This window comes from Antrostomus carolinensis, unplaced genomic scaffold, assembly GCF_000700745.2.
Source record: "Antrostomus carolinensis isolate BGI_N321 unplaced genomic scaffold, ASM70074v2 scaffold9730, whole genome shotgun sequence".
Classification (NCBI taxonomy): Eukaryota; Metazoa; Chordata; class Aves; order Caprimulgiformes; family Caprimulgidae; genus Antrostomus; species Antrostomus carolinensis.
The window spans coordinates 11,033-38,825 of record NW_010286472.1 but is presented as its reverse complement, the minus strand read 5'-3'; the positions used below and the strand labels follow the sequence as shown (position 1 = coordinate 38,825).

The following is a 27,793-nucleotide window of genomic DNA, read 5'->3' as shown; positions in this document are numbered from 1 at the left end:
GCCAGCAGCGTGAGGGAGGGAGCCTGCGGGGCCCTGGCACTGGAGGATGCCGGGCAGAGGGTCTCCAGCCCTGGAGAGGAGTGGCAGCGGCGGGCAGACAGGCGAGGAGAAGGCCGTGGCACAGCCCTCTGACAGTGTCAGTGTTCGGGGCATCTCCTACACCGTCAGGTAGGCTGGGAAGGTGTCATGGCAAGCCTCTGCCCACCAGGAGCTGCTCCGACCCCTGGGACCAGCGAGGGTTTGGCTTCAGCCCAGTAAAGAAGGAGGGATGTTGCCAGGCCCCCCACTCAGGTGCTGGGCCACCTCTCATAGGGGTAGAGAACATGGCTTGAGGGAGGCAGAGCCAGTCTGTCCTCTGGAGTGTTCACCAGTTCTTCTTCACACGTCTCTGAAGGAGAGAGATGCTTTAGAGGAGATTTCCAGCGACAGTGCCCTTTCCCACTGCCCTTCTTACTGCTGCCAGAAGGGTAACATGAGGCTCTAAGAAAATGGCCGGGTGGACTAATGGCTGTCAAACACTGTCAACAAATAAAGCCTTAGTTTAAGTTTCCCCCTTTGGTTGTTGTCCGAAAGCCTCCTAGCAGTCATTCTGAAAAATCTGTTTAGACTTCATTTGATCTTCCAGGTAATGCTGAACTTAAGTTAAAAAGTTAAAGCCTAGGGGGGGAGGGGGGAAAGTTTAAAACTTTAAAATCCTTGCAGGCTCCCATCCCATAGGCAACTAGCTACAAACTACTCATTGGCTTTATGCAAAATTTTGAAATCTTCTGTATTTTGTTTTGTTAATGTTTGTTTTCCAAGAGAGCGCGTTGGCCCATGGTGGAATGTTTCTTTGTATCGTAAAAAATGGACCCGGCAAATACTTAAGGATGTGTCATTTCATATAGAGAGTGGACAGATTATGGGGATTTTAGGAAATTCTGGTAAGTTGTTCCAGGACTTTAAAAGAAATAAGATCTTAATACCAGTGACTTCCACGCTGGTATGAATGTGAGGTCTGTGTTTTAAATAATGAAATTGCAGCTGGTTTTAACCCCTACTTTGTAAAAATGTGATGCTTGGTTTTCAGAGTTCAGTCTTCTGTCATCTAACTAACAATAACAACTGCAATAGAAGATAAGGTAACTTCTAAACCAAAATGTTTCACTATGAAGTGTGAATTTGTATGAGTTAAGTGCTAATTTACACACATTCTGGGTTTCCCATTTACTTCCATTTAACTAGCTGCATTTTCAGAACCTGTTATTTTAATGCTATTGAGAAAAAGAACCCCACTTTCTTCTTTTCATACATCTCCAGCAAGCAAGGCTACCACTCTTGAATTCATAAAATTAATCTCATCACATGATTAATTTCTTTTGTTGAAAAGGATCTGGGAAAACAACACTTCTGGATGCAATATCAGGAAGACTGGGACATAAAGACAACTTCTTTGGTGAAGTGTATGTGAATGGCCGTCAGCTGAAGAAGGAACAGTTTAGAGATTGCTTCTCTTATGTGCCACAGGTTGATTTCTATGTTTATTTTTGTGCTTCCTCTCATGTAAAGTAAAGTTGCTAGTGTAATGGAGTAATGTAATCTGACTGTGATTTGACAAGTAAATTTGGTACAAATTGGTTAATAAAGTTTATGAATGAATTAAAGTTGTGCAAGCAGGGGCAAGATCTTAATTACTACAGGACTAACTGCTTCCTCTTAATCTTTTTTTTTTCCAGAGTGACACTTTATTAAGCTTCCTCACCATACAAGAGTCTCTGACCTACACTGCTTTACTAACTCTTCAGAAATGCTCCAACGACTTCATCAAAAAGAAGGTCTGTATTTTATCTTCTTCCACCAGAAAGGCAGACATGATGTCATGTAATGCTTTCACCAGCAGCACTTTCCATCCATGGCTGTGTTTTATGTTTATAAGGTTTTGTAATCCTCATTCTGCAAATGGGGAGAGATCCTCCTGCTGAGGAGTAGGACACAAGCTCTCTGGTGCTCCCCACCTCTGCAAGGGGCTTGTCCTGACCCCTCAGGGAATCACCATTATGCTGGAACAAAGCTCTCCTGCCGAAACCTGCAGGAGATACTGCTCTTGGTGTCGAGGTCAGCTTCCCTTCCCCAGCTGGGAAACCCAGTTCTCTGGGGTGTTTAGGGCCATGTCTGCTGGCAAGTCTCATGGACAGCAGAGGTGACTTTGGCTCCTGTAGGATGTTTCTCACTAAACAGAACAGCTCTGAAAAGCACTGGTCTAATAAGTCCCCTACAAGCTAATTTTGATAAAATGAGTGTGTTTTCAGATCTATTAAAGGACTCTTTTTGGTCTCTGTTGAAAGTAAAGATTAGATATTCCTGACCACAGGTTCTCACTCTCTGTCTTCTCTCTTCACCTACCTTTGACTCAGTGTTTTATACTTCCTCAGAATTTATGTGCCTTTCTGCTCCCTTATTTTGAAAGCCAGACCAGTACATTATACTTCATACGTTAACTTCTCGTCTCACCTCTGAACTCTTCATCTCTTAATATTAACTGAAGCTAAAATTCTACTAATTTCAGAATAAATGAAAATAAAATTTGGAAAATAATAATTGAAATAATATATTAAAATTAATCAAATAGAAATTAGGCCAGATACCTTCCAAGTTGAATGGATGCAAGCAGCATATTGGGAAAGCCATAGCTTAAAACTATGTCTTTTTTTTTCTTTCATTTTTTCATTTTGCACACAGGTATCTGAGTTGGACTCTGTGTTTGGTCTTTCTAAATTGTAATTATATTTCAGGTAGATGCGGTTATGGCTGAGCTGAGTCTCAGCCACATTGCTGACAAAATAATTGGAAGCCGTATTTTTGTAGGAATTTCTGGGGGTGAGAGGCGGCGTGTTTCAATTGCAGCCCAGCTATTACAAGATCCCAGTAAGTACCACTGTGTGGATCTTCAAAATAAAACAAAGCAGTGTCACTTTGTGCTCCCACCATGGACCCCCATTAACCACTTCAAACTACAAAAGCATTTACATTCTGTAATTCAGCAAAAGCTAGTCTAGTAATGACAGAAAAGGATGAATAGTAACTCAGGGCTGCCATTAATCTATTAGTTGATCTTGGAAAGCGGGAAATTTTTAAATCTTAGGGACTGAATATAGGTTTAGACTTGCATTTATCCATTTTAAGTCTTTCTGGGCTCGGCCTTCCTGTGTATGAAATGTTAGTTGTGGCACATGAATTTATAGGTTTTTGAGCACATCAGAGCCATATATATGCAAGCTTTGAGCCTTATAGTGGAGTAGCTGCCATTGAGCCATTTATGTGTGAGCACCATGTCCATTCCAGAGCCAAAAAGGCAGGCAGCACATGAGATTTGGTCATTTAGAAAAGATATAAACAAAACAGAGTAAATGCTCAGGAGTATAATAGCCCTCATGTTGCATTGCCCTTGATAAGAAACCAGATGTTGATGAATACCACATTGGTGGTACCACACATGTGCTTGTAGATTTACTGTAAAGAAAAAAAATCTGATGAATGAAAGTCAAAGCAGAGTAACTGGAAAGATTAGCCATGGGAAACAGCACTGTACATTTTGTCAGTTTCGAGATAGTTTCTTAGAGGTGCCAGAATCTTATGTAGCAAATGTATAGCATGCATTTATTGGGTTCTGGAGTCCTTGTAGCCGTGCAGATTTGCTAGGACTGCATACCAGGCAGGAAAGAACATTTAAATAGCAAAGTGAGGTGTATCACAGGTATTGTGTCCTACTGGTGACTCCTGAAGTGTTCACTGGGGGTAGTTATTGCTCAGGAAGTTCACTAAACTCTATAGTAAACACTATAGTAGTTCTGTGTAGATAAACCTGTAGAGAAAGGTCTGCTCATGCTGATAAAGGTTGACCTGCCCTCTTCTGTGCTGTGTCGCATCTATGTAAAAATAATGGATTTGACGGTAACTTTTACCCTTCCATGTGCAATAAACCACAAAGAAAATGCAGTAAAGAACCCCCCCTACCTCTCTCATCTATGGAATTATATATGCTAAATTTTAACATAATTTATTCATAACAAATTCTGTGTGAATATATGGATTTAATTCAGATTACAAGTTCTAGCTAATTATGTGTCCTGGCTTTTGCTAGGATAGGTTAATTTTCTTCTCAGTTATATTTACTTTTGTATACATGCTGAAATTTATCATTATTGTTCTTAGAAGCTGATGTATACCTATCAAATAGTTTGGTAATTTTCAGATTTCACCTGAATCTAGAAAAAAATTATTATGCTCTGACCCTGCAGTAGTTTTTAATGTCTGTTTTCCTAGTCACTGAAACTGAACCCCTGTGGCTAACGAAAACTGAAAGGTCACGTCATGGCAATATCTATGCCTACTCTGCTTTACACATGGAACCTTACATGTAAAATAATTTCTATACTATTTACCAAATTAGCTTCAAAGGCAGAAGCTATAACACTTGCTCCCCATTTACCTGAGTTTTAATCCTATTCCTTGTCATTTCACAGAGGTCATGCTACTTGATGAACCAACAACAGGGCTGGACTGCCTGACTGCAAACCAGACTGTCTCGCTTCTCTCAGAGCTTGCACACAGAGACAGGATTGTGATTATTACAATTCATCAGCCTCGCTCAGAACTCTTCAGAGTAAATGATGTCTCCTCACTATTTGCTTTTTCTTGCCAGGCTTTTTAGTACCTAGGTTCTTTTCAGGATAAAAGTGCAAGATCCAGTATAGTTGCCTTCAAAGGTTCTCATCCTTCCCCAACCCCTGCCAAGGCTTGTCTTGACCTAGCCCCTTGCAGGGCTTGTGCTGGGGAGAGCATTTCTCTCTTGGCATTGCTATTTTGCACGTTGCTCCTCTGACGCATCCACTACCCAGCATGTGAATGCAAGGCACCTCTTCCATGGCTGACTGAATTGAGTATAAGTGGTCATGAAGCCAGAGGGGAGCGATGGAGGTTTTCTGGACTGAAAGCAGTCCTGGTGCCTTGGGAATATGGGTTACTCAGAGCTGGTGGGAGCCCTGTCCTGGCAAACGTTCACCCAGAGAGCAGTGCTGTTAAAGTCCTTAAGCAATTCACGATAATCTTCCCAACATTTTGGGGATTTTGCAGAGTGGGGCTATTGAGCACCAAAGTAGGTCAGTCAGTAAGTGAAGGTGCGTTAGAAGGGAAGTCAGAAGCCCAGAGTTCCCATTTCTGTTTGTGGATTACCTCTGTGTGCTGCTGTCGCAGACGGTTTTGAGAACTACTAGTTTTAAGAGCTTACAAATGTTTAATCTTGCGTAACCACCGCGAGGAGCGATAGAAAGGACAAACTTCCTTTGATAGAAATGAACTAAGGAAGTTTGAATGTGTCAAAACTATTTTTCCTGCCAAAGCATTTGTATTATCAAGACAGTAACTGTACTCAAGAATTAATGTGCTGCTTCTCAGTATGTATTGCTGATATATTAATTTGCTCCCTACAGTTATTTGACAAAATAGCTATCATGAGCTTTGGAGAAATGGTTTTCTGTGGGAACCCTATGGAAATGATCGGATTTTTTAGCAGCTGCGGCTATTCTTGTCCTGAGCAATCAAATCCTTTTGACTTCTATGGTAAGTTTGTCAAAGTTGTTTTGGTAAAAATATGGATTCCCTTTAGACAAACAAGTTTTCTTTCCTTTAGACAGGTTTTCTTCCCCAGATTTTTGTTCTTGCAGAGGCAGAAATGTGTTTGAATTCTTTCCAAAATTTGTAATTGTGTTCAGCTCAGAGATGAGAATGAGCTGGGCCCATGTAACCTTCACTGACTCCATAAAGCAGAAAAGGTTTGCAGTAGGACTGAAACACAGCAGAAAGGAGAAAACTACCAATAAAAAAGGAGCCTCAACTTCATGAAAACTGTGGATTCCTAATGGCATCTCCCTATGGCTGTCCACTGGACACTGGAAAATCAGTTTGATCCCAAAACTATGGACAACCTCATTATCTTATGGACTTTTGTGATGCCAAGCAACTGAAGACAGTTGCCTGAATGGAAGGATGTAGAATAAATATAGCATGACTGAGACATCCGTTTCCAGGGGTTCACAATTTGAGGTTTCAGAAAGTTTAGGGAGTTGCTAATACCAGGATGAGCTACTGGAGCAGAACGTAAGGGTGGTTCAGGAGATGGTGATAGCAGGCTGTTGGCAAAAGCTGAAGAGTACTGATTTACCAGTTCACGATGAAAAAAAGTGTCAGCATGAGATTTGGAAATGAGACTTGGTTTTGCTGCAGGGTACCTGCGGATACATGTTTGAAGAACATGTGTGTGTATGTACACATATATGTGTGTGTATATCTATCTATCTATCTTTTTTAATCTAGTATGTAGTTTGGTTTCTGACTATACTATCTGAGTGTTAACCAGGGAATCTGACCAGTCCAAGAAGCTATTCAGAAATATGGCACGTTCAGAGGAGGCAGTGTTTTTCTATTGTCTAGATGGCATCCTAAACTCAGAGAGAAGAGAGGATGGTTGTTGACATGTAGCTGGAATGGGATGAAGCTGAAAATACTGGTGTGACATGAGAATAATTTTGCCTTCATGAATTTGAATAGTCTTGAAAAGCATAGATGATTTGAGATTTAGACCCGCTTTTTAAAAAGCTTGGTAAAGAGAGTACTGCATTCTTCAAATGTCAACCTCTGAATGTGACAAGAAAAGGAAAAAACACAGTTTAGAGCAAAGAATCATCAGAATATTTAGTCTCTGGAAAATTAGTAGTTTATAATTTTTGTGTGATTTAATGGTGTGGATGAAAGGATGGATTCTGATATCATTTACACCAACAGCAGAGGAAAAGACGTCCTATGTATTGAGTGTGGACTATATTATTGAAATGTCACACGTGTTTATATAAAAAGTACAAATGTGTGGTAGGCATTGGCTATTTGGTCTAAAGACTAATCAGTGCTATTTTTTTTTTTAAACACACCTGCTTGCCATTTATTTTCTGTGTGACTTCCACCGAGTCACAGCGGCCAAGTTTTAAAAAGCATATTTGCATTTTGTATGTTCATATTTACAAAAGTGATGACTTCATTTTGGATATGGTTACCATTAAAGATAATTCTGCTGAGTTCCAGCTTTCAGAATACCAGGGAAGTGTTCATAAACCTAGGTCAGGTTTTGAGGATAAATTAAGAGTCTTGGACAAGGGCTCCTTTTCTTTAGTTCAATTTGTATTTTGAAGTTGAGCATAATACTGGAAAACTGAAATCTAAGGATGACAGAAACCTTAAGAATAAATAACTGGTAAAGACATCTTAGGAGATGTAGAGGAGTAATATCAAAATCTGTAAGAACAGCTATTCCTGAGAACAGCAACCTAGTTTTTGAAACCGTAGATAATTCATTGCTATTAGGGAAAGGGGAAGTTTCTAATGCATTTTAGCACAATTGCTGAATCTGTATGACTTGTACAAATAGCACACACAAAATTGCCATCTGCCAATAGAAGAATTGCTGGTGTCAGGAATAGGCATAGGTGGCTTTATTAGAAAGGAACATTAACTCTGTGAAGTATTTATCTTCCCGAAGTTCCGTGGCAGTAAACAATATTGTCTTCAGCTTGACCTGAGCCTGCTAGGGGAATCTGGCCTGCTGAGCATCCTCTGACTTCACATGAAAACATATCCCTTAGAAGGATGTGGGTGAAACCCAGAACAACAATGCAGGACCAGCTCAAGTCAAAAGAGCAGTGTCTCTGCAGTGTCCCTGAGCGTTAGCTCAGACTAACTGAAAAATAAAGCTCCATGGTTATGGAGGAGCAGGCAGAGGACATGAGGAGATCAGAGAGCTATGTCTGAGCATTTGCCTGAAAACCTGAGAAATACAAGACCAGAAGGTCATCTCTTCATCCTCAGCTGGTGCTCTGTCTTGCTCTTGACAGCAGTAGTGCTTCACTGGTGGCACAGCTCTGTGCTGTGCAAGGACAACGCTAAAGGTCTGACCAGCACACCACTCAGTCCTTGCATTTCCAGCTAAAGGGCTCAAACTTCAGGGTCCTACAGAGGCCACAAAACACAGAGATTTATTGTGGCTGCACAGTTATTCATTTATGCTGCTTCTAATGGAAGGGAGGAGTAAAAGAAACCTTGAATACTTTCAATGGACTTTTTCTCCTTTCCAGATTTTAGGGTACAGACCAGGAAAGGTTTGTTGCAAGGGGGAAGAGGTATGAAGGGAAAGTGGTGTGTATATATAGTAAACATTTTGTACATTTACAGTGGATCTGACATCCGTGGACACTCAAAGCAAGGAACGTGAACTTGAAACCTACAGTAGGGTTCAGGTAATTGTATCAGCCTACAGAAACTCGGAAATCTTTAGCAAAGTACTGGCAGCCATTGAAAGAACAAAGTGTATGAAAGACCTGCCACCAATACCATTCAAAAACAAAGACTCACCCAGTGCCTTTTACAAATTATGGATTCTTTTACGGTAAGACTTCTTTTTTTTTTTTTTTCCCTTTTTAAAGAAAAATCTTTTTTTCCTATCCACTAATCTTTTGGGGTTTTCCCCTCATATATAAATGCACTTTCTTGGTTATTTTAGTCTGCCACTGTACTTGTATCTATCTTCTTTAATGTATTACCTTTTTGTGGACACTGTGTGTGTACAATTTGTTCAAAGCTAAATATCCTACCACCGTGTGTTCAGTCATAGCTAACAAGTATATTATTATTGTTTTGTTTCCTTATCAGGAGGACAACAAGAAACTTCTCCAGAGATAAGATGGGCATCATCATGCGTCTCCTCCAGAATCTGTTATTTGGCTTGTTTGTAGCATTTTTCCTTCTTAGACTAAGGGATGACCTGGTAAAAGGAGCAGTGCAGGACCGTGTGGGGCTTGTCTACCAGTGCGTGAGTGCCCCCCCCTACACAGGGATGCTCAATGCTGTTGCCCTTTGTGAGTTTCTGTCCTGTATTACGTGCAGCAGCAGGTATTGCTGCCACTGTTTCGTAAACATAAACAAGTCTTTTTTGAAGGTAGTCATTTAAAGGATCTTAACAGTTTTAGGTCATGTCACTGCTGATAGAGAAGCATGCAATTCAAAGGCAAAGCAACAGGAAGCTTTGCATCAAAGAAAACTATAAGCCAGAAGGACTCCAGGTTTGCTGCTCTTAATGAAGGAATCTGCCCTGACCCCTGCTTCTCCCTTTTTGCAGCTGGCCTGTGTATGGAGGCTTCATTCTGAACTGTGCAAGAGCCCTTAGCTTGCCTGCGTGTAGCATTATAATGGCGGGACAAAGTCTAGGTCTGTAGTTAACATCTCAAGTGAGATCAGATCCAAAGACATGACAAGAAGTACAAAACACCTTTGACTTAATGAATAAGTCAAGGATAAATTAGATTAATTTAAGGATAATTAGATTTAAGAGTATTACGTGCTGATTACATTCTTCTTAGAGGGTGTTTCTCTTGCAGCTGCTGTACTAAGACCAACAGTAGTTTGTATTTACAGATCTAAAAACTGTTGTGCTCATGTAGAGAACATACACTGCTGTCATCATCTTGGGATCAGAGCACCTCAAGAAATTATCCCGTGACAGCAGTTTTTTCATGTCTTCAATTTGTATCTGCAAAAAGAGAAGACTGTCGTGCATGCTGCCTGGTTAGGCCTCTCTCACTAAGCTAAACAACTGGCAATCTGCAGGGAGCATGTTTTACATTTACAGTGGGGGAAAAGGTGATCAGACTGGTTTAGACAGAATGTTTCTGATATATTTTCCAAGTTATCTCTGTGCTTCATTTTTGCTAGTAACAAGTCTTAGTCTCTTTCTTCAATAGTGATTTAATTTATTTCTTATCTATTTAATCCAGTCCCACCTTTACGTGCTATCAGTGATCAAGAAAGTAAAGATGGCTTGTATAAGAAGTGGCAAATGCTTTTAGCTTATATAGTACATTTCCTGCCCTTCAGTGTCATCAGTGTGGCAATTTTCAGCACCTTCATGTACTGGTAAGCACTTGTACAATCTATTGGATTGTTATTTTATTTTTGTTAGTGGTTTCAGTTCCCATGTCAACAACACCTTCCTCCCACCCCTCCCTTCTTCCCGGGCTCAAGTCACTTTGCTCCTGATTTCTCTACCTTCTTCCCCCAAGAGGCACAAGGGACAGGGAATAGGGGTTGCAGTCAGTTCCCAGCATGGAAGTCCAGGAATGAGATGTTCCAGAGTGAGCTTCCCATGGAGTCACAGACCTGTTTGGGCTCAGCCCCCAGCTCCAGAATGGGGACATCCATGGGCTGCAGACAGGCTTCCAGTCCAGTGCACTTCCTCACCCCCCTCCTCCTCCTTCCTCCTGGCAACAAAGCTCTCTCTTTGTTTAGGCCAATGGTCGTCTTTTGTTCAGGTCAATGGCCTCTCTTCCAGGTTCTCTCCACCTTCTTCTTTTCAGGACAGTCCTTCCCCTCACAAATATGGATTCACAGAGACGTTTCTCTAGTGCTCGTTGGCTCAGCCTGGGCTGGGGGGGTTATACCTTGGAGCCAGGGGAGCTTTCACAAAGCTTTCACAAGGTGGCCCCTTCCCCCACTGCCAATGCCTCCCCCCCTCAAACCCAACACAGACAGTAACAGAACTTAATATTTCCTGGGACATTTGGGGTTTAGCTACAGCATGTGGAAGTGATGAGATCTGAATCCCTTTCTTCCACTCTCCAGAGAAGGTCACTAAAGTGGATTTCTGATAGTGGGAGAAAGGTTTGATTGTAAAGCTTGTTTTTTCCTTCATTTCCTCGCATCATTGTGAAGAAGTACCTCAGAATGGGATGATGAAATAATTCATCTGTTCATTGTCTTATCTAGGTCTGCTCTTCTTCATTTCTGTGCCACTGATTTCCCACCTTCCACTTGCTTATTCTGAATTTAGCATAAGCTAATAGCAAGGTAATAGGGACCAATTTCTGTCCTTCAAGCTTCTTCTTTTTTTTCGTTTTCCTTATTATGAAAGGAGTGGTGTGTAGTGCACTAGAGTTTTGTTCGAGCAAGGCCATCTTTCTTTTTGTCCCTTTAGCTACCTGGGCTTCTATTTCTGCCAGCTGTCAGTGCTGCCAGCTTCAGACGGTGCTCCCTGAGAAGTCCTTTTCTCACAGACAAGCAGAAATTGCTCCTCCTCCCACTAAGTGTTTAGAGGATGTGCTGTGCTCACCAGAGCCCTTCCGTTTCTGCCTGCTAGTGAGCTGGTTGCTGAGAAGGCAGCCATTTGGAAAGCACTTTTTCAGGCTCAATGAGGGAAGGTTTGTGGAGCTCCTGAAGATTACAAGACACTTTGTTGTGCTCACTGCTTAACAGACAGGAAATTAGTATAGGCAGAGACTTTGCCCTTGTGCTTTGGTAGCTTCAAACACGATCGACAATAAAGAGTGTGATTCCAGTTAATGGATAATATTTACAGATATTAGCCTCCACATATCTTTGCTATCTTGTGGTGGAAGCCATCAGTGATGTGTCAGAATGATTTCATAGTGCCCTTAGACCTCTTAGGGCAAGGAGATCCTCTGTGAAATTTTGAAGAATGTCTCTGTGAAGAACTAAACTTTCCTGAGTGGACTAACTTTTGGAGGAGCTTTGATAGCCCCTGGTGTGTGCTCTTACAAGCCATTTCTCTCAGAGTTTGTGTTTGTAGGGTCAGACAGATTGGGTCAGACAGACCCAAACTCTTACCTAATCAGACACAAGGCAGCTCTGGCCAAGAACAAATATGGCCACTTTTGCAATCAAGTAAATGTACTTGGTTTATGCAGATTTTCCTAGCTAAAGATACCTCTGGGAAATGTTCTAACAGTTTGTATTATCCTCCCATTCTATTGCTGTAATATTCTTTCTTCTGAGTTGTTTCTTTTTTCTTCTCTTTTACGCTTTCTTCTCTTTCTATTCCTACCCCAGATTTACTAGTCTGTATCTACATAGCTCTGTGTGAAGTATTAGAGATTCAGAGAATACTGTGTTACTTTTATGCTAGGACTTTGAAGAGCTGTTTCTTCTGCATCAATTTGTGATTAAAGATTGTTAAATACCTCTTAGCTCATGGAATGGTTAGTACTTTAAGTCAGTGTTCAGCTCTCTATTTATAATAGAGATTATTTTGGTATTACATGCAAAAAACACTATAGGAAACCTGTAAGAAAATTAATACTTCTATTTTAAGACCATGCTTGAACATGGTGGATTAAAAGAAGACATAGGGCCTTGCATTGAGCAATGAAAAAGAAAAAAAAAAATGAATAACTGCTTGTGAGTTAAGCAAAGCATGCAGTCTGTGCCTAGTGTGAGGCAATTTTTGCATGAGGTATTTTGAAAAAGAGTAATATGTCACCATGTAATAAAAGGTTTTGTCATTTGTCATATACACTGTAAGGCTGAATTAAGTTTGCCAAGCAGTTGCTGGCTGCTCTCAACTTTTTCATCTTTAGTACATGTTGGGGGTGGGATTTTTTTTCCTTAGGTGAGTTAGGGAAAAGATGAGAACAGCATGTTGTATTAGAGTGCAAGAGTATGGAGGAAATTGCATTTGGCTGAATTACATGCATGGTGAATTTAATTAGCCTTCCATTTAATTGAGTATATCCATTTTTACATTTGCATGCACAGTATCAGAAATGCAAAATTCTATCTGTTAATTATCTGCATAAAGACATTCTTTAAATATGTGACTTACATAAATAACTCCTACTACATAGACTCTAGAAGGAGGAGGATGTTAGTTTAAGAGACTGTAAAAGCCACAGTGGTTGTCTTGAAACAACAAGGTCCTGCACTTGAGATGGGGCAACCCCAAGCACAAATACAGGCTGGGTGAAGAATGGATCGAGAGCATCCCTGAGGAGAGGGACTTAGGGGTGCTGGTAGATGAGAAGCTCAACCTGAGCTGGCAATGCGTGCTCACAGCCCAGAAGGCCAACCATATCCTGGGCTGCATCAAGAGAAGCGTGGCCAGCAGGTCGAGGGAGGTGATTCTTCCCCTCTCCTCTGCTCTTGTGAGACCCCACCTGGAGTACTGTGTCCAGTTCTGGAGCACCCAACATAAGAAGGACAGGGACCTACTGGAGCAAGTCCAGAGGAGGCCATAAGGATGATCTGAGGGCTGGAGCACCTCTCCTATGAGGACAGGCTGAGAGAGTTGGGGCTGTTCAGCCTGGAGAAGAGAAGGCTCCAGGGAGATCTTATAGCGGCCTCCCAGTACCTGAAGGGGCCTACAAGAAAGCTGGGGAGGGACTTTATTCAAGGGCAGGGAGTGATAGAACAAGGGGTAATGGCTTTAAACTGGAAGAGGGTGGGTTTAGATGAGATATTAGGAAGAAATTATTCACTGTGATGGTGGTGAGACACTGGAACAGGTTGCCCAGAGAAGCTGTGGATGTCCCCTCCCTGGAAGTGTTTAAGGCCAGGCTGGATGAGGCTTTGAGCAACCTGGTCTAGTGGAAGGTGTCCCTGCTGATGGCAGGGGGGTTGGAACTAGATGATTTGTAAGGTCCCTTCCAACACACAAACCATTCTATGATTCTGTGATTCCTGCTACAATTACATCTTTACATAACCCTCTTTAATCTAAATGGAGAAAACCTAATATATCTGGACTTCTGTCATGATATCAAGTGGATGTCCTTTATGTTAAGGCTCTGAACAACATATTAAGGGTTAAGGCATAAACTGTTCACTTAATGAGCTGTAATTGCAGAGCATAAATAAAAACAAAAGTAATAGCTACATTCCACATTTAGTACCCAGACACTGTTTTTAAATGTTCTCTTGCTCGTTTTTGTCCAGGACTGCAGGACTGTATCCTGATGCTTCCAGATTTGGAATTTTCTTTGCTGTTGTCTTAGCGTCTCATATAATTGGTGAACTACTAACACTTGTTGTACTTGGTGTGGTTCAAAACCCAAATATAGTCCAAAGTGGAGTGGTGCTACTTAATTCAGCAGGTGTGATAGTGGGAACTGGACTGGTAAGGTAGGAAAAAGTTTTATTTCATTATGGTGCTAATGTTAAAATTATCTGCCCACAGAAGAGTTTCATGAACAGCCCAGGTTGCTGAAGCATAATTAGTGCACAGGTAGCAAAGGGAAGAAAGTGCAGCTGTTGCCCTTCAGAGGCAGAACTACCTAATCGTGTTAGACCTTGTGCTAAACACACAAAAAAAAGACACTTAATAACTTCAGATCTCAGCAAAGACATTAACTTTTTTTTCACCTTTTGCAAATAAATTGAAGATAAAACTGAGCGATTAATATCTGTCAGCTCAGCTGGATTCTCTTACTTATGCTGGTATTATCACATGAAATGCTGTCCTCATTAGAGGATTGTACAAAAAACCCCTCAAACCTTACAACTGTTAGTAAATGCTTGAACTTATCAGCTGTTAAACACTAGGAATTGTGTGTTTTAAAAAAAAGTTGTTCTTAACTATCTTATTAGTGTTATTCTCCAGTTTAGTCATTAAACTTTTCAGACGCTTTTTCTATCTGTGCAGACTGAACTACATAAAACTGTTAAGTAGTTTAGTAAATATGCAGGAAAGTTCTGATCCACCTGCTCTGTTACTGTGCAAGTACATGTTTTTGCATTGGAACTGCATGAACTTTGAACAGTTTTCCTGTTGTATTTGTCAATACTGAAATTACTTCTTTGTGAGTAACATATAATAAATTATTGTCAAAAAAAATGTTTTCTTGATGTTGAGAAAACATGATATGCTCACCTGAGAGCTTTCTAATGAAAATGAAGTAAGCCTAACAAAAGGTGATGTCAGGTTGTTGTCAAGAAAAGCATGAGTCTTCACAAAGCTGATGATGCTTTGTCTCTTCAAGGTAGATCTCAGCTCATACTTGCTTATCCAATAAACTAAGTTTATATCTAATTAGTTTGATCCCTGCCTAATTTCAGGAAGGTGTATGTTTATACATCTTTAACAAGACAGTTATTCCCACTACCATAGTCTAATGCCTTAATGATAATTTAGTAGAGTGGTTTCTAACCTTGTTTTACAGTAGAGACATTGTTAATTAATATTGTGAACTCTTTGATGATTAAACTTCATAGGCAATGGAGGATATTAAAAACAGCACTGAGACTTGGGTTGCTGTTTTTTCAGTTAATTTGTTTAATTATAAAGTCTTTTTTAGGTGCAGAAATTGCCCAGTTTTGTTGAATAATGTTACTTCAAAATTTTCATACTCTTGTTTCTCTTCTTAGTATTCCTTGATTCATTTTGTTATTGTTATTATTGTTCCAGTGAATTGATATTCAGTCTTTGGTCTTGAAGATGGAGTGAGGGGATGGTGGTTTCATACTTTGGAAGCAACACGTTTTTGCAACTAAGGTTTATATTGGGTCTTGCTGTGCTCAGTTTATCACTGTGATGTGAGCAGTAAACAACTTCATAGAATTGGTGACTGTCCATAAACAAGTCAAGGCTGAATGCTGTGACGCTGTACCAAGGTCAGAGACAGTCTTCATGGTTGTCACCTCATTTAGCACTAAAATAGCCTTCATGTTTGAAAACCCTACAGGTAGAGCCAAGAACTGTTTCTGTAACAGGCTATGACCAAAGATAACAAGCTTGTTTTAATTTGGGGTTGAATTGCCTCTTGGCGTGTGGCAAAAGCCAATTTTACTTCTCTGTTTCTTTAAGGACCATCGAAGAAATGCCGACACCTTTTAAAATACTCAGTTATCTTACCTTTCAAAAATACAGCAGTGAAGTTCTTATAGTCAATGAATTTTATGGCTTAAACTTCACATGTGGTAAGTGTTAAAAAAAAGCAACCTTTATGTCCATTATAAATAATTTTAATGATATGTCAATGCTTATTTTCCTTCGATATATAATAAAATTGTCTTGATAACTTGTGAGTTGTTAAAAAAAGCTTGTTAATTAGTCAAGACTGTAATGCCATATCAGCAAGCTAGACAAAAGTTCAACTTCCCCCTCCAGCTCCCCCCCATTTCTCATTGTTTCAGTTTTTCATCTTTCTCTCCTTCACCTGCTCTCTTATCCCCTCCTTTGGGGGCATTTTGGAAGGTGAACTTTGCAGCCTGTTTTGTGCTTATCGGAGCAGTGTTACACAAATAGAAGATCAATAGAATTGCACAATGTAAGATCAAACGTCAGTGCAGGGAGCACTGACAGCTAACACCTGACCACATGTTTGTTCTCATACGGGTGAGGCTTCAGTTCAGATATGTTACCATGGCACAGATGGAGCAGCTTGGATCTGTCAGGCTCTTCATTGCTGGTTGTGAGCAAGATAACTGGCCAAACATTAGAATCAGTCAGGGTTAGTAGCAAACATCCATCAATGGTGGTAAAACTTACAGCTTTGGACCTGCCTTAAGATATTTTGGGCTTTGTAGCCAGGTGTCTGTGCTCCTTTCCAAGGCTCTATATTCTTTACCCATTAATCTCTCCTGTCCCCCTTTATTACAAGAGCATAGATGGGAACTGTTAGAAAATGAATCCATGACTATGGTGATAATAATAAAAACCAGATGATTTTTAATGTGCCCTTCAGACAGTCTCCATTTCTTGAATTTTGGAAGCACTTAACAAATATGAACACTGCAAGTCTACCACATTGGGCAACTTGCTTCTTGAGGCCCCTCCAGATAATGTGCCTGAAAAGCCATAAATCTTCTCTCGCTTGGCATGAACAAAAGAGAAATCTCCTAGTGATCCTTTATTCTTCCCTTCAAAAAATATGGCATAGATTTAACTGCAGAAACATATGGCTTGTCTGTTCTTATTCTAAAATGATGAGAAATACTGCTCTGGGAATAGTTAATCATCAAAATAATGTCAGGGCTAGGTATATTAAATGATTGAGCGGGATACTGGAACCTGAGTTTTAATTTTACTGATTTACCTACTAAATAAATTAATTTTTTCTTTTGACAGGTGGAGCCAACAGTTCCACTGCAATTAATGCTGCGTGTATTTTTTCCCATGGCACTCAGTTCATTGAAAAAAACTTTCCTGATGCATTGTCCTGGTTTACAGTCGATTTCCTAATACTCTATGCTTTTCTACCAGGACTTGCCATTATAGCAATTCTCAGCTTCAAAGTAAGAGAGAGAATTATTGGCAGGCAATAAAAAAGTAGCAGTTCTAACAATGTCTGATACTACACTTTTAACGTTAGTATGTTTGAAGGCTTAAATTGTTGGATTTTAGATATAATTTTAGTGATTATACATATAGAAACACATTTATCTTCTCATGTTTGTTTCTAACTGGATGTTTTCCATCTTGAAAAACAATGTTCTCTTCAGAGTGTGAATGGCTTCCTGCTATTGGTATTCTCACCCCGCTCCCCAGTCAACCATAATCAACAGTATTACACGTTTTAAAGGACTTTTTGAATTTAATTTAGTCAGCTGTTGCTGTCACTTTTTAACAATGTAGCAATGGTGCTCTATTTTTTCCCCCACTATTTTGTCTTTTTAACCATTACCCATAAGCAGAGGGGTACAATTGCTAGTAAATCTTGTTTCTAGAATGATGTTTTAAGTCCTACGCTTTGTTTTTATACCATTTTGGGGATTTGTAGAAAGCCAACAAACTGAATACATGTAAATAAAGACAGACTCCAGAAATCACTCCACTTTAATCTTATGCATACTATACAACCAAGGAGTACAGGATCTTTAAGCAATGTAACAGTTCCTTGTTTTTATCTTGTAAATTATGGTAAATCAGAGAAGACAGTGGTTATTTATATCTGTTCCTTCTTTTTATTATCAAGTTTTAAATCTTGTTTTGGAAACAGGTTGTGAATTACTCAAACAGATTTTTGTTTGTTAATAAAATGTCAATTTAACTAGGGGGGAAAAAAAATATAAAGGCTGTTTTCCAGTTCTTGGAAGCCATGTAGTTTGCATATTTGGAAATTATTCTTATGGGCTTACTAACATCTCAGAGTCTAATTTATCCATTTAATAAATGTACCTCTCAAAACTGAAAGCCTAACAGACACAGAATTCCGGAATTTTGTAACTTCTCATGTTCAGTGAAGAAATTATTACAGGAGGATAGCTAGAGATTTCTTCAATGAGGTAAGTATATTTGTATCTTGAAATTCCATAATAATATAATTAGTTTAATTTGATGGTCGTGAGATGATGCATTTTGTAATGAAGAATTTGAAATCCTCAAGTTAATGCAAGTTCTTCACTTAGGATTTTTTTTTTTTTTTTCAAATATCTTTATGTATAATGTTCTGAGATACAAATGTTATATCAGAAAAACATTTAGTAAACAAATACGTTAAAAAACCCCAATAACTTCAAAGAGCTGGAAAGGTACCACATTCGTTTGTCTTTCCTGTTTTTATGCGTAGGTAGGGTTGTTCGTCAGGGAACATTCTTATGATCTGGTCTGCTGGGTGACTGTTCAGATGTTTACTCTCTGAGAAGAAGCCTTAGCTCTCAAGAGACCCTCTGGCTTTAACCTAGATCTTGTCATGCGTATTCTCACAACACTCAGGCCATCTCACAATAGTGAGGATGAACATGGACAAAAAGCCGTGTCTAGTTTCAGCGAGCATTTCACCAGCTGAGGCTGCATGTGAATCAATTATACTGCCACCTGTAACCAGATACCTGTCCAACTGATTAGACTGACTTCCTAGCATTTGAATATTTGACAGAAATGTCTTCTGAATTCTGAGCAAAGTTATTACAACATTGCAAGAAATAATTTCTGTATTAAACTGTATGATACTGAAACAGAGATAAAGCAAACTTCTGAATTTTAGAACAGGTCAAACCTGGTTTTAATTCCACTTTATTCTGCCAGTTTTTGTGCAACTGTCCTGTTCAAATACATCAAACAATGATACAAATATATTCTTAAGAACTGCTTTTGAATTATGTATGCAAGGAACTAGGAAGAGAGGCCTGGCATACTTTAGTATGCAGTTTCATATTTTGAGTGTGAAAACTTGTTTATTTCTAAATACGTTTAGGACAGAAGCATTCCAAAATAAATCAAATAATGTATTGTAACTTACAAAACAGGTAGAACTGACTAATGCCAGTCTTCATATTCAAACCTGTCTCTGAATAATCTAGAATTCCTTTCTCCCCCCTTTTTAAAACTCAGTGTCAGTACCAAGATATACTTAAATTTGGACTGAATGAATAAACATCTAATTTTATGAAAAATAGTAACAGGAATACTTAATAAATTTTAATTTTGTAGTTTTATATTGTATTTTTTCAACTGCATCAGATTAAATTGCTATTACAATGTTAAAATTATTTAATACTTTTGTAAATGTTAAAACTGAAGACACCTGTAGCAGTTCATCAATCAGGGTCAAAATCCATTTCTTTCCAGGATTTAGAGGCATTTCTTTTGTATTGTTCAAGTTCCTACAACAGAAACATATATATGTATTAATCTAATCTCCTCATTACATACATTAGCCACCTACCATCTAAAGCATATATAAACATTTTTCACTGTAGAAAAAAGGTACTATATGTAATTATTTTTTTAAAAAATAATACTAAAAGTGCTATAAATTTTGCCACACTTGCTCTCACATAGGCAGCTAGATTTCATTTTATTTATTTAGGCCTAGATACTTGGCTTTATTAACAAATTCGGTGATTCAGGAGGGTAAATGCTGTCAGGAAAGTACACTTCCTTAGTTTCATGTAAAATAGAAAGTAAAATAACTCCCCATAAGTCAGAAATGTAATAGAAAAATCTTTCAAATACAGCTTAAAGATCACTGTAGCGACCATTCAGAAAAAGGGTACCTTCCTGCTCATAAAGTCAGTCCTATGCTGGAACATAACCAGAATTTTGGAATATACTGTAACTATACTATCAGCTAAGAGATCCTCTCTCCAAACTGAAAGATGATCCTACAAAAGACTATATCTCAAAGCACACCGAAATGTTCATGCTAGCGTTATGCTTCGTTTTCTGGGTACCAAGTGTAGGGGCACAGATCAGATTTACAAAGAATTAATAACTGAAATTTAAATATCCTTTCAACATGCTCTGAGCGATTTAAACTTCATTAGTGCTAGCAAATTGTCCTAGATGTCTCAACACTGGCATAAAGTGGATTTTTAATCTTTTTTTTTAACCTTAATGCTTCTGTGTTTCTATAAATTCTTCATCTGTCAAATGGGGAAAATCATACCTAATCTCATTAAGGGATTGGGTAGAAGACTTAACTGATGTTTGTGAGATAATACTACTACACATTCTCAGAGAAAAAAAATTAATACTTTTGTGTTCATTGAAGTGTCTGAATGGCAGGTTGAGAAATAAAGTACACAAAGAATAAGGATGATGAAAAGAAACACTGAACAATTGAATTGAGACATCAGCAAAATAGTATATGATCATATAATTAAAGACAATCCTATAATGTCTACAAACAAGGAGGAAAAATTAAGATTGTAGGAAAAGCCTTAATTGTTGCATTTCCTCAGTTCTGAGGGACTGACGTGACTTTAACTTTCTTTTTCATGTGGTTTCTTACTGAAAGTATCCTCAATCTGGAACATGGTGAAAATAACCAAGTACTGAAGCAAGGATTAAAAATCTTAAGCAGAAAACTGCAGTAGGAAATTTAATAACAGTGCTCTAATAATGCTCTTTAAGTTGTTCTTTGTTTTTGTTTGCTTTTTAAAAAAATCTTTTGTACCCATTTGGACATGTTTTCCTGAATGAGATTGAAATTGTCTCCTGAAGTTCTGCAATATGGTCATGTCAGAGAAATATGCTGAAAAAATACAGCTCTCATTCTGCTGAACAACACAGTCCCAATCGCAATCAGACAGCTGCAGATCTGACACCGAGATGACTTTTAGTTGTGAGTGACGTGGTGAACTAGGTCACTCCTATTTTAGGGGAAACAGGGCTACGCTTCCCTGTGAGATGTTATAGAACCTCCCCTTCTTCTGCTTAAGACTTGTTACAGTTCATTGAGATGTGCTTCTATTACTTCTTGTTAGCTGACACCAAACAGCACCAGTAATCTACCTTTTTGTTTGGTTTTGGTTTTTTTAGTATATTTTATGGCATTAGGCTTCAGCTAAAACTGGCACCAATCCCTAAAGGAACACCTTTGTGTAACAGGGACCAGTCAGTGTGAACTTTGGCACTACGTGACTTCGTGAGTACCTGAGTGGGAAGCTGTGCAGTTTTTGAGCTCAAGGTCAGCTTTATCATTTGCTTCAATGAATGAAGCTGCAGTCAAATGTCCAGATGAAAAAGGTCCAAGCACCTATTTTAAGTATTAGGAGTACAAGGCATAACAGGATAGCTAAGACCTGAAACAAACAAAAATCTTTGAAAAGACATCTAGAGTACTTAGCTCTGTGGTAGAGAGCATTGCTAAAGGAAACAGAGCAGGCATCCTCCTGTGCCATCTCACTGCCATAAACATTTAGAAGAAACAAAGGAACAAGACTTCACGCACTCCTCGGTGCTCACAGTTGCAGTTGGTATATATGCAGCTCTAACTGACAATATTATTTTAAAAGATCTCACTCTTATTCAGGTTGTGTGTGTACCTAAAATGAAGTTAAGGTGACCTTAAAGCTAGCCAAAGCCAAAAAGCTAGCAGAGAATAGAGAGAAATGGATGACAGGTTTGCCATCTTATGTTTTACGTGGGCTGCAGCAAGCTACATGCTTAAGGCCGAATAAATATGCAGAATTAATGTTGTTCTTGAATCTTGAAAGCCCTGCTACAAAGAGCACAAAATTCCAGTCATTCCCAGAGACAATCTGCTAGTTAAGAAATACATCCAAAATGTAAATTCCAAAAAGGTCCCTGGTGCTGTATTCTCTCTCTCAGAGCTTAACACCAGAGAAGGAAAAAGCAGTAAACAATTGCAACGGCACTAACGGATAGAAAACTGCATGTTGTATGTCTCTCTCTGGGTGTAAGAACTAGGAAATGAATTCTGAAAGGACATAGTTGAGAAACAGAGATGTGCTCTCTCTTGAACAAAGGCATGGTGAGGAAAAGCTAGCCTCAGAGAGTTTTCCAGAGAAAAACAGTCTAGGAATAGAGAGGTAGGTCTCACAGTTAACTCAGAACATATTAAGGAGCCAAAATAATCAGGTCTAAAAAAACCCCACACTTGTGACAGAGTGCTGATGAGCTGGACTCTCAACTTCTACAGCCAAAAAACTTATCAGATAAATCCCTGCTGACAGTCAGCATGTGGGAGTGAGTCAGGTACTTTCTTGTTTCTGTACTTTTTAAGAAAACCCTGTTTTCTAATTTTAAACTTGAGAATTTAACCTTTTACTCTGCTGGAGTATACAAACCCTATCTGCAGACAAACCCTTCAACCAGGGTTGCAAAGCTGGAATTGATATAATTAGACTTTGTATCACCAGTTATGTATAAATCTATTACAGTATTGGAGAGCGGTCCTGCCCAAGGCTGCAGTGTCAGTCAGGTATGCTGGTTCTTCTATCGGACTCAGTGATGGGGGCTATGTTTTGTTTCTGTTGCTATGTTTTTGTGTTTATTTTCCTTTAAGGCTTATCTTGGAGATAAACAAGCAAACTGGTTATCATCTAGAGTCCAAAGTGGGATATTAATTAACCGAAAGTAACCTAGAAAAATGATAACTTGTGCTTACTTAAATGATTTTAAAATACAGAGTCATCATATGAAACTTTGATTTTGCATTATGTCCCATAATTTCATTAGCAACATGTTGCATATTAAACATCTTAATATACTGTTCCTCCTGCACAATAGATATCATGAGAGTCTATAAAGAATGTCAGACTTAGGATGCATTTAAAATGTTGCTTTAAAATAAGATTTTTGTGCCACTTTTCATATAACTAGGAAATCCAAAGACATTTCAAGAATCACTGCAACTACAGGCTTATCTTCTTTTAGATGTATATTGCTATCTTGGTGCATTTCAAATTGAATGAAATTCTTGGAGTATAAAACATTTTAATAATGTGCAAATAATCTTGTAATAATTGAACTTCATGATAGAGAAGTTTAGAAAATAGCTGCAGATAACAAAAGTAATTTTCTCTTTAATGCTCAAATTACTTGTCCTAGTCCAACTAAAAGAAGCTACACTGGTTTGTAATGCCCTTGAACAGATTAAGATTCTAAAAGCCTGTCTCTTTTGTTTAAAAACAGAAAATTAATAATTTCCTATATGATTTAATCAACACATACCAGTATCTTCTTTTGCAAGACCTAAGTATTATCTGAAAATAACAAACCTAGTACACCATATAGTTATTTTGAGATATATAGATATCCTGAGTATGAGATTACATTATAAATTCCAAAAGCAACGTGCTTTACAAATTTTAATTATTTCTAAGACTGCTCTTGATGTAACAGAAATTCCAGACTGATGCCTCCATTAACAGGGTATTACAGGTAATGTGCAAGTTCAAAGCCTGCAGGCGATTCTTGAAATTGCTTTATTCTTTTACATTATTAATGTATTTCTTTGGATCAGGTAACTATCCGTATGCAATCTAACTAAACCCTACAAAACCATGATGCAGTAACAGTGTAATCCTTTGGCTTTCTTTTACAAGCCTGCAAAAAGATGAAATTTGCCACAGTATTTTAGGGTTAGTTGAGATTAACTGCAGTGCAATTCAATAAAACTGCCTTTCATCTTCAGAGTGAGGGACTGCAAAAGCATGTGAGATCTAGTTTGGTACAATTCATCATCTTAAAGCACTGTTAGGAAAATCTCCTTTAACTGCAGTAACTTGGTCCAACAAGTTAAATGGCGTACAAATAGCCCACGTAAGCTGCAAGAATAGAGTGGAATGTTTCTCAGTAATTCTAGCAAAGAATTTTCTGTGTGTGAAACAAATGAATCTATATGAAATAGAGAGTTTCCAGAATAAGTATGTGATACTTCTTCCAAACAAAAAAACCCCCACAAATCTTGGATTGATTTTAACAGACCCACCCCTATGATACTGATGAAGACTACACAGTATTTCTGCTCACATGATGTTATACACTGATGTCTATAAGGCAACGCTCCAACCTTTTAGTTTGTCACAGAATTTTGCTATAAAATTAGTTCACCACAAATGCAGGGAAATGCAGAAACATTTCAAAATTAGTAAGAAAAAATAAAAGACCCTTTCTCCACTAAAGATCTTTCCTGGAATTCAGGGGTTAAGCCAAATATCACTATGTGGAATAATTCTGTTCACTCTGTTTAAGATAAAACGTACATAGCCTGCAAACTCCAGTCAGATATGTTATCATCTCAGTACCTTTCCAGATTAAATAAAACGTTTTGAAGGTGCAAGACAAAAATAAAAAAAGTAAACAGCCCCAACCCCAAACCTTGATATCACTTCCTAGACTTCCTGCTAGTCAACACCCAAATGAGTGCAGAAATGAAGAAGTTGCTGCCAAGAAAGTTTCACAGCTTTGCTTCAGTATTATTTTAATGAAATAGTTCTGGAAGAAAGCTGGAGGGAAAATTTGAATTACTCATTTCTAAAGGAACCACAGAGCCAAAACTTTGAGATCTAACAATGCTCTACCTGCTTAATGTCTACCAATGGAAAAAAACAAACCCCAAACTACTACTAAAATTCAAGTTATTTAAAGGCCAAAAAGTGGGCTACAGGTATATTCTACAATTAATTCAGCAATGCTGGTGGTTCTGGAATACCTGACAGTGAACAGCAACTGGAGAACAACCACACACCTGGTTTTTCTGAGCTCTCATGACATCAACTTCATACTCAGCATACTGTAAATCCTGTGCAGGGTCCTTGGCATCTTGTAAATCGCATAAACTCTGAAAGAAGAAATGATAAAAACCTCAATGATAAAATTTATTATTATCACTTTCTGTTCTTTTAACAAGAAAATGCCACTCTGTAGATCCAATGGAAATACTTTGCTTTCAATACAAATGTGTTAAATTCCTGTATTTATGGAAGAATTTTGTGCTATAGGACACAGATTGGATAAAATATAGGATATGTGATCTTAAATTGGTAAAATGATGAGAAAATAATAGTGCAGCTAGATCTGAAAGGAAAGAAAATATTATATTTGGTAGTTTTTTTATTATTCTCTCCTCAAAATGAAAATATCCTTTCTAGCCCATGACATTTGGCTTAAGGTTGCTCTTGCCAGAGCATTTAATAGTCAAGACTAGAATTCAGTTCTGGTTACCAGAAGCGTTATTTCAATATCTGAGAAATTGATTACTAGCTTTTTGCCAGACACCTGAAATTTCATTTACTAACCTCAAGGGAACTATAAGGTTAAGTTTAAATTCCAAAGAAGAAAATACACTAAAAGAAAGAAACAATATCAAATAAGATTTTCTTTTAAAATGTCCTGCAGATTTTTCCTTACTCATAACAAATGGAAAGTAGCAATAAGTCAATGATACAAATGATGGAATAAAATAAAGCAGAATTATAATAATTATTAGATGAGGTGATGGAGAAAAAATTTGCAATGCATAAAACCAGATTTAAAGTTTAAAGCATATTTTGGAACCAAAACAGAAGACTGGGAATCTACTTGGCCAATCTTCCTTAATTAGACTGATACCTTAGAACACTGAGGGAGCTTGCAAGATGAGAAATGTATTAATTTCTCCATGTATTAATTTTTCCAGGTGTTTCAGGGGGAATTCAGGAGTTATGGCATGGGGGGTTGGGGAAGGTTTGTTTATTGTGGTTTAAAAGGCTACAAGCAAAAGTTACATGAAAAATAACAGTCCTGTATAGTTTTTGAAAAGTAAAGTTTAGTTGTTATCATGTTGGGGCACACTGTACTGAGAATGGCATCTTAGTAATAACTTCTTCTGGTCACACACCTCCTGAAATAATTTGTAGCCTTTGATATATAGCAGTCAAGTGAATGGAAAAGGGTGAAGTCCGACTCCTTCTCACCAAGAATGAAAATCCATAGACTGAAAACTAGAAGAAGCTGTTTGTGCACCATAATTCAAGGCACAGTTTCATAGCCCTGACTGACTTCCTTGCCTGCCCAGGTAAGCCTTAGGGCAGGAAATGGACAGGGATAAAGAACGGTGATACAGTCTAGTACACAAGGAGAAAGCAGCAGTCTGTATTTGCTCAGGTCAGATAGAAAAGAATTTTGACTTCCCAACAGCAGCAATTACTTTTATTGAAAGGAAGTATTTGGAGGTTTGCCTCTCGGGACCAGAAATTTCTGAAATATGTACAAGATTTATCACTACATAGGTGCCAAGGGATTACCTGGCAAATCCAAACACTTCCTATAGCAAAATGACAGGTTTTTGGCAAGGAACCCTTAACACACTCGCCTCATTCAAAGCCTTATGGCATAGGAGAACAAGGATCAGTGGCTTGCAGCAGCCAGGAAGAGCTCCCACCTTGGAACATCACTGTCATTTGGTTTAGGCATTAGGGAATATGTCACCTTATAAAATTCCAAAAACGTTGAGTGTAGCTTGTCTCTCAATATAATGAAAGGTAATGGTATAACTTTGGAAAAAACAGGGAGTTATGTCAGTACTTTAATTATTACCAAATGTAGGAAGGTGACTGAAAATGCAGAAGCTAATAATCAAAGCACCACTACATACAAATCTGCATCTTTTAAAAATGTATGAATTAAAGAGGTTGTAAGAAACAGAACTGCTGAGTGAGACTGAAATTCCAGTGCCTGGACTTGAAAGCCAGAGCTTCATAGCGATATTACTACTATTCTATGACAAAAGAAGCTGTTCAGCAGACATGTGAATACCTACCTTGGGAGGAAATGTCTTCTCAAATACTTTTTTCCACAGTTCCAACGGTGTGTTTGCACGCAGCTTTCCAATACTGCTATCAGAGGCAGGTGGTGGTCCTAAGGAATACAGCACAGCATAAAGTAATACAAGCGTGTTGTCATAACAACATAAATTATCAAAGCATTTTGGATAATGATCCATCTAATTTAATATTTTATCTTCTACAGCAACAAGCTGCAATGAGTTTGAAAAAAGATTGATCTCCTAACACGAAATGGGCTGAGTGGTATTGATATTATATTTTCTTTCAGAACTAAGCTTGTTGGTACTTTACTATTTGAAGTAATCCTGATAATTTATTAAACTACCTAAGAAAACTGCACAAGTAATTCTCAATAATATAAATAATCATAGTTTTAAACTTTTTAAGCCATTTCCTTCCGGAAACTGTTAAAACAGATGCTGAAGTGCTATAATTTAACTTTATTTTTCATTTGCTTGAAATTTTTTCTCATTTTTCAAAAACAATTCAGCAACAAACATGATGAACAGGAAATATCCTAACCTATTTGGCTCAGCGAATCCAGGCCTGCTGGTATGAACAGAGGTTTGTTGTGATCCACTGATACAGACTTGCTAAACAGAAAAAAGAAAATTTATCAAGTGAGAGTTCATCAATCAATGAAAAATGACATTATTTTAGCCAACACTAGACTCCTTCAGGGCTTTGCATACAAAAACATGTAAATAAAAATCCTATTCTAGTGGTGACCGTTTCTAATCCATCAGTTTTGGGATCGAAAGCAAGGAGTTGGCGCTGTCCTGTGCAGAGACAGGCAGCTGAGACATGAGAGTAAAAGTCCATGAACAAGAATCTTTCAGAGATCATATTTAAGAAAACAAAACAAAAAAAATAGTGATTAAAATATTTTTTATTAAGTACTTTTAGACTCTGGACAAGATATTTAATAGTTGTACAATAATTACATTACCTTTTATCATAGCCAAATGCC

At 38.3% G+C, this 27,793-nt stretch overlaps 2 protein-coding genes across 2 annotated transcripts in view; one reads left to right on the top strand and one right to left on the bottom strand.

Moving 5' to 3' along the window:
* Positions 1 to 46: 46 nt before the first annotated feature.
* Positions 47 to 17,130, top strand: ABCG5 (ATP binding cassette subfamily G member 5). Its single transcript, XM_010172043.1, has 13 exons — positions 47 to 168; positions 802 to 923; positions 1,370 to 1,506; positions 1,716 to 1,814; positions 2,772 to 2,904; positions 4,503 to 4,642; positions 5,469 to 5,598; positions 8,257 to 8,470; positions 8,734 to 8,939; positions 9,855 to 9,993; positions 13,804 to 13,989; positions 15,671 to 15,789; positions 16,940 to 17,130. The coding sequence occupies exons 1-13, from the start codon at positions 47 to 49 to the stop codon at positions 17,128 to 17,130; spliced, it is 1,938 nt and encodes a 645-aa protein (XP_010170345.1).
* A 1,923-nt stretch (positions 17,131 to 19,053) lies between these two features.
* The window catches only part of DYNC2LI1 (dynein cytoplasmic 2 light intermediate chain 1), a 19,668-nt gene continuing 10,928 nt past the window's right edge, over positions 19,054 to 27,793 (bottom strand). The window contains 5 exon segments of the mRNA XM_010171930.2: positions 19,054 to 19,410; positions 24,747 to 24,839; positions 26,799 to 26,896; positions 27,346 to 27,416; positions 27,773 to 27,793. The exon segment at positions 27,773 to 27,793 is cut by the window's right edge and continues 32 nt beyond it. Of these exon segments, the coding sequence (XP_010170232.2) occupies positions 19,345 to 19,410; positions 24,747 to 24,839; positions 26,799 to 26,896; positions 27,346 to 27,416; positions 27,773 to 27,793 (349 nt within the window). The 3' untranslated portion in view covers positions 19,054 to 19,344.